This window comes from Protomyctophum bolini, assembly GCF_963924005.1.
Source record: "Protomyctophum bolini genome assembly, chromosome: 3".
Classification (NCBI taxonomy): Eukaryota; Metazoa; Chordata; class Actinopteri; order Myctophiformes; family Myctophidae; genus Protomyctophum; species Protomyctophum bolini.
Window position 1 is genome coordinate 48,740,408 of NC_137864.1, and position 7,103 is coordinate 48,747,510.

Genomic DNA, 7,103 nt, shown 5'->3' on the forward strand with positions numbered 1-7,103 from the left:
CTCTGGTTCATGTCTCATGTCTCTGTCTCATTGTCTCAATTGTCTAATTTCATCCATTCCCCCCCCCCCTCTCTCTCTCTCTCTCTCTCTCTCTCTCTCTCTCTCTCTCTCTCTCTCTCTCTCTCTCTCTCTCTCTCCACACCACCGTCCTGCTTTGTAGCATTCTGTTCGTGATGGCGCATGCTCACAGCCTCTCTCCCCATCCATCCCCATAGTAACGCGGGGAGGAGGAGAGCAGCTTAGCAACACGGAGAGGAGAGCGACCTTCTGTCAGCACATCCCTGGTGGTACACTGGTGCTCTCATCAATTTTATATGCTGGGCGGAAAAAAACAGCAAGGCGTCTGACATACGACGGTGATTTTTCTTTAGGTAAGTAGGCTAAGTACCTATATTTGTTTTTGTTTGATTGTTTGCTTTTTCGTGGAACATATTGCCAATAGGTAGCCTAATGCTATATAGTCCTATAAGATTAGACAAATAGCCTATACAATAGAGCTAATCACGTTAACAATGTCTCGTTTGTGGTTGCAATGCGATCGATAGATATTAGCGCATGGCTTGTTGTATTAATGTATAGGATATACAGATTTAAATACTAAACGAAATCATTTTTTTTAAACTTGTGTGTACAGTAGCCTATGGGCCTATACTAGCCTATACCTGCTTCTCTTTTGTCTTCTTTTAGCGAAAATATTCTAATCTATTTGACCGATCTCCTCTAATAGCAATAATAATTGCTGCTATGAAGTTCGTCGTGGTTCTCGTGGCCGCAGGCAGCCTGGCCTTCCTCGGCGTGGTAATCTGCATCATAGCCAGCGTTTATCCTCGTAAACACGCTACGCTTCTGAGCGACAACGGCACTCTCACCGCTGAGAGCCTGGGGCTCGACCCTCTGGCCACGGCATCTGTAGCCCACGCTGGGCCGCTGGGCGCTCTCCATGGCGCTGGATCCTACGACAGAGGAAACGGTCTGGGAATCGACTTGGAGGTCCCCACGCTGAACGCGTTCAGCCCGGGCGAGGTAACAGGTGGCGGAGCAGCACCCAAACAGTTCAGCTTCAATCGACTGATTTGCACTCCCGTACCAGTCGGGGATTGCAGCAGGCGACAGAAGCAGACGCAGGCAGATGAGCCGTACGGGGCCGGAGGAGACGATCAAGACTGGACTTACCTCCGAACGACCGCGGGGGAGCTCCGCCACATGGTCCTCCAGCAGAACGACCAGATCCTCATGGACCAGAGGACCATCCGGGAGCTCACGGGGAAGCTGACGGAGTGTGAGAGTGGCCTGGACGAGGACATGAACGTCCCGGAGCGCAGTGTCGGAGTCTGGACCGGCAACCGTCGTCTCATGGCCGGGGATGAAGTCAGCTCGTCGGCAGCAGCGCAGCTGCAGACGGCGCGGGCCGTAGAGGAGCTGGAAAGGGCCATAATGGACCTGAAGGACCGCATTGAGAAACTTGAGGTAAGGAAATGATGTATTGCCTATTAACCACTATAGTTAAACCCCATAATATGGTTGAGTGCAGTCCCTATGGCTATATAGTGTCTTTTCTGTCATAAAAAAGGGGGGGAAAGTGTGACACGTTGTGAGCTTGACGATCTGTAGTGGTCCTACCCCCCCCCCCCCCCATGAGACTTACAAATCCCAAATGTTTATAAACAAACAAATCCCAAATGTTTGTAAACAAATCCCAAATGTTTATAAACAAATCCCAAATGTTTGTAAACAAATCCCAAATGTTTGTAAACAAATCCCAAATGTTTATAAACAAATCCCAAAATGTTTATAAACAAATCACAAATGTTTATAAACAAATCACAAATGTTTATAAACAAATACCAAAATGTTTATAAACAAATCCCATGAGACTTGGTCCTACCCCCCCGACCATGAGACTAACTACAGGTCAACTGGTAGTGGTCCTACCCCCCCCATGAGACTTACAAATCCCAAATGTTTATAAACAAATCCCAAATGTTTGTAAACAAATCCCAAATGTTTATAAACAAATCCCAAAATGTTTATAAACAAATCACAAATGTTTATAAACAAATCACAAATGTTTATAAACAAATCACAAATGTTTATAAACAAATACCAAAATGTTTATAAACAAATCCCAAATCCCATGAGACTTGGTCCTACCCCCCCGACCATGAGACAGGTCAACTGGTAGTGGTCCTACCCCCCCGACCATGAGACAGGTCAACTGGTAGTGGTCCTACCCCCCCGACCATGAGACAGGTCAACTGGTAGTGGTCCTACCCTGTAGCCTATACATCTATACACCAGAGCTATAAATCTCTCGTGCAATTTCAAAAGTACTAATTAATTCTAAATACAAATTAGATATTTCTGCAATAGCCAGTCTGTACTTGACTTGAATTATGGGTCCTATTAATGAAATGAAATATCCCTCAAATTGTCTTATTATAATTTTAGATGTTTTACTGTAGCCAGTAGCCTACACATAATATGTGCCTATATTATATATAGGCCACCATAATAGCAATGGCATTATTCAGTGTTGAGATTGCATCCCTATACACAGCAAAATCTTATTTTATGTGAAACTACTCTAAGTGTAAATATTTACACTTAGCTTAGAATTTGACCGTGTATTGTTTTTTATGCCACATGCCTTCCCACCCTGCCACCCACGTCCATGCAAACTCATTTCACATGGTGCATGTCTCACATGCTCTAGCCTCGTTAGTGTCACATCAAGGCCAAGCAGCCTGTGTGAAACCTTTACTTATACTGCAGTGACTAATTTCTGAGCTGTAGCTATATGAAGGCGTCTCAGGCCGAAATATTAGTAGCCTGGCCCTACATCATAAACCCACAACGCATGCACCACACGTCTGGCCCTACATCATAAACCCACAACGCATGCACCACACGTCGTGAGCTGAGCTATATGAAGGCGTCTCAGGCCGAAATATTAGTAGCCTGGCCCTACATCGTAAACCCACAACGCATGCACCACACGTCGTGAGCTGAGCTTGCAATGTTTGGAGCGTGACACCGCCCGGCACGCAAGTAAGTATAGAAATCAGACTTAACACCACCCTGCCCCGCAACGACCTCCACCTGACGAGGAGAGGCGTGAATAAAAGATGAAGCTTGCAGGTGGACAGTAGAGAGAGATGGTGCGTTCACATGGGCAGATGTAAAAGATGCAAAGCTACACAGTGTATTTTTGTAGTTGTTGTAGCTTTTGCAGCAGCTACAAGTGTCGGATTTTGCTTCGTAGCTTCATGTCGTTGGCTTCCATTGACATAGAAGTGTCACCCCTGCACTGTCTTATCACTTACAGGCAGAGATAGGCCCTGCTCTACTGAACCTTACCGCCGACACACCCGTGAGTGCTAGCGGCGGCGGCAGCAGCGGCAGCGCAGGCGGCGCTAACGCCAAGCCGCCACCCCCACCTGGCGGCGCTCATCCCCCCCGCCCCGCCGTGGCACCCCCCCCGGGTGCAGGGCGCCGTCCCGCCTCTCCCGCCGGCAGGCCTCCCTCCCACGGCGGCTCCCCGGGAGGGAGAGGCAAGGGCGGCACGTGGCGAGTGGAGGACCTGGAGGGAGAGCTGGAGAGAAAGATCAAGATCCTGGAGAAGGAGCGTCAGACCATGAAGAAGGAGGGCCAGCAGGAGAGGATGGACCCGGGCCTCGGCGCGGTCACCCACCACGGGACAGAGCTGGAGCACAGTGAGTCCAAACCTTAGAGTATATATACTCTAAGGTCCACACACCGACAGTGCTGGAAAATGTACTAAAATGTTTAACTTAAGAGTATAAGTACTGACAGCCTGCAACACTCTGGGTTATAGTGAAGGGTATCACCTAAGTAAATCACCCTAAGTCAAAAGTATCAATACTGCAATATAGAAATACTCCGTTACAAGTAAAAAAGTCCGGAATTCAAAATGTACTTGGGTAAAAGTACAAAAGTATTGACATCAAAATGTACTTAAAGTATACTACAAGTAAAAGTACTCAATATGCGGGATGTGCCATTTCAAGTTTCCGAATTTTTGAAAATAGCAGATCTACAAGCTCACAATGCGTCGCGCGGTCGCATCATCGCAACGATGAGGATGAGGTTGAAGGGCCTTGTTTGAGAGAGGGAGGGAATGGATGAAGAGGGTAGATCGGACGCATGATTGTGTCAAATAATTTTGGAGATGAAATAGTAATAATGATACAGTACATGACTTGTATAACACTTTTTAAATGGTGCATTTATATAGCGCCTTTATCCAAGGCACTTTACAGAGATTGTGCATTACATTCACCCATTCACACACATTCATACACCGATGGCAGTGGAAACGATGCAGGGCACCAACCAGCACATCAGAAGCAATTAGGAGTTCAGTGTCTTGCTCAAGGACACTTTGACAGTAACTCTGGGGGAGCCCGGGTTCGAACTGGCAACCTTACGGTTACCATCCAGCCACTCTACCCCTGAGCCACCACCGCCGCACTTTTTAAAACAAAATGCTTAAATATGAAAACAAAAGCATTGTGCGAGATCTTTTATTATATAAAAGAGCATACAAGATACAAACATAAGAGGATACAAATGTACAAAAAACATGAAATGGAAATAGAAGTGGACAGCCGGAGAAAGAAAACAAAACAGGCATGGGGCATTATGAAGGAAATACTAGCGTTTCGTTGGTGGGGAGTGCAGTTTGTCCTTGAGGTAGAGAGGCGTTGATTTCATCCCTATCACCATCCCTGACTGCAGGTGGCTCATGCCTGACTCATGACTCATGACTGACTCATGACTGTGGGGTGAATGTTATGTATACCATCCATCTACGTGTCACTGTTTTTAAAGAGCTGTGTGTGACAAATAAAGGTTGAATTTATTCAAGCTCACAACGTATTCCAATGTGGCATGCAGGCTGTGTGACCATGTAGATCTTGTTTGCTGATTTTGAACAAAAATAAATGATGTATTTATTTTTTACCAAAATCCAGACACCAGGGTTAGAGTGGTAAACCTCTTGTGTGTTCCTCTCCCTGTCTGCACTTACAGCCTCGACAGAGCCGTCGTTCCCTGATGGCTTCATCCTGTCCTTCCCCATGCGTACCAACTACATGTACGGTGTTGTCAGGAAAGAAATGCCCGAGATGTATGCCTTCACCGCCTGTGTGTGGCTCAAGGCCAAGGAGGGGGGCATTGGAACCCCTTTCTCCTACTCAGTGGCAGGACAGCCCAATGAACTGGTGCTGCTACAGGGGGTACATAACCCTGTGGAGCTGCTCATCAACGACAAGGTAAATGGTCATGGAAAACGAGGATTATGAGTTTATTTTGCTGTGGAGACAGTGGAATATAGATGTGTTTCTTCTACTGTGGAGACAAGACGGTGGAATATAGATGAGTTTATTCTACTGTGGAGACAGTGGAATATAGATAAGTGCATCAGTCAAATTATAGAATAGACAAACCAAATGTAGAACAGAGAAGGCCACCTGGCCAACTCAATATTATCAATGCTGAACTAACTTGTTAGACATGGGTTGACCTGCAGAGATGCCTTTGGTATACCTACTGTACTGTGTTTTCTGTCCTTTATAGGTTGCACAGCTGCCACTCTCCTTGCCACAGAATGAATGGCAACACATCTGTGTGAGCTGGACCCTGAGGGACGGCGTGTGGAAGGCATATCAAGGGGGGAAGATGAAGGGCCGGGGAGAGGGACTGGCTGCCTGGCACCCCATCAAGCCTGGGGGAGTACTAATACTGGGCCAGGAACAGGTGAGACAGATGGAAGGATAGAAGAGGTTAAATACCTTGTACTCTGATATGCTGGGTGGTGGAGCTGCAGGAGGTTTGATAGAGTGGCAGAAGCAGGGTAAGGCCATTCAAAGTGCTTTAAAACATGAACATGTATGTAAAAGGACATTTGGAATTCAGTAAAGAAAAGAATAGGAAACTCCTATTCGGAACACAGATAAAGAAACAAAAACACACACAATATAACTGACAACAAGTTTGTTCCAGGTGATCTGCATAAAACGGAATGCTGCTTCTCCACATTTAGTTTTTAAGAGAAGCTATAGATAGACAGAGATAGACATTGATCATTTCTGTCCTAGACTGTCTAAAGTCTAGACTATCTTTCTTATCACCCTGATGCACCAAAAGCCTAGGATCAAAAGCATAAAACTGGACAGCGTCTGAGGGATGCTGAAGAGAGAGAAATCCAGCATTAAAGGCCAAGATTGTCTTGGGGCAAATAAACCATCAATAGAAGGACTCACTGCCAGTGAGTCTTTTGGACACATCTGGGAATTATATGGATAACTATACTAATAAATACTTTTGGAGCAAAAAAGAGAAAAATAAGAAAAAACATTGGCTAGCAGCTGCTTAAGCCTAAAGGTCATTTCACATGGGCAGCGATTAACGCGCCTAGTAATTCATTTTCAATGAGCCCTGCATTTTTGTTTTGTTTTCATGCGCAGAGAAGTCAGCGCATATATTAAGAGCAAACCTGTCGTTGATCCAGGCGACAAATTATTAGTATTTTTTTTCATGTCAACTCCTAAATTTCAAATAACAGTTTGTTTTTAATGCGGAACTTCTCATTCCTTCCATGTCCTGCTCTCACCCAAGGATACACTAGGTGGACGCTTCGATGCCTCACAGGCCCTGGTGGGGGAGCTCTCCCAGTTCAACCTGTGGGACCGGGTGCTGAAGCCCGCTGAAGTCGCTGCCTTGGCTGACTGCAGTGCCTCCACGCTGGGGAACATCGCACCCTGGACGGACCATGATGTGGATGTCTTTGGAGGGGCCACTAAGGAGTCCCTGGACCCCTGCCATGCTGCGCAGAGAACCAACCTCTCCAGTCCCAAACAGTGATTGAAGACTGTGGGGGGGGAAAAGAAGGCCAGGTCAGTGAGCCAAAATGTTCAGGTTTTGTCCTGTTAAAGCACTGTTTATGGAGTTGTCAGAGGGTTTCTTTGGAAAGATCAGGTAATGGTATAATTAGGAGCAGTGTAGATGTTTTTCTTTCACTTGGTGTCCAGTCCACAGTACACTCGTGTTTATGTCTAATTGGATTCAGTGAGGCTTGTGCG

General features: G+C 46.2%; 1 protein-coding gene across 1 annotated transcript; it reads left to right on the plus strand.

The window, feature by feature from the left end:
• Positions 1-744: 744 nt before the first annotated feature.
• Positions 745-6,885, plus strand: nptxrb (neuronal pentraxin receptor b; the record flags this gene model as incomplete). The annotated part of the gene is made up of 5 exons (XM_080756098.1): positions 745-1,467; positions 3,326-3,713; positions 5,053-5,294; positions 5,599-5,778; positions 6,640-6,885. The coding sequence occupies 5 exons, from the start codon at positions 745-747 to the stop codon at positions 6,883-6,885; spliced, it is 1,779 nt and encodes a 592-aa protein (XP_080612224.1).
• Between the last annotated feature and the right edge of the window lie 218 nt (positions 6,886-7,103).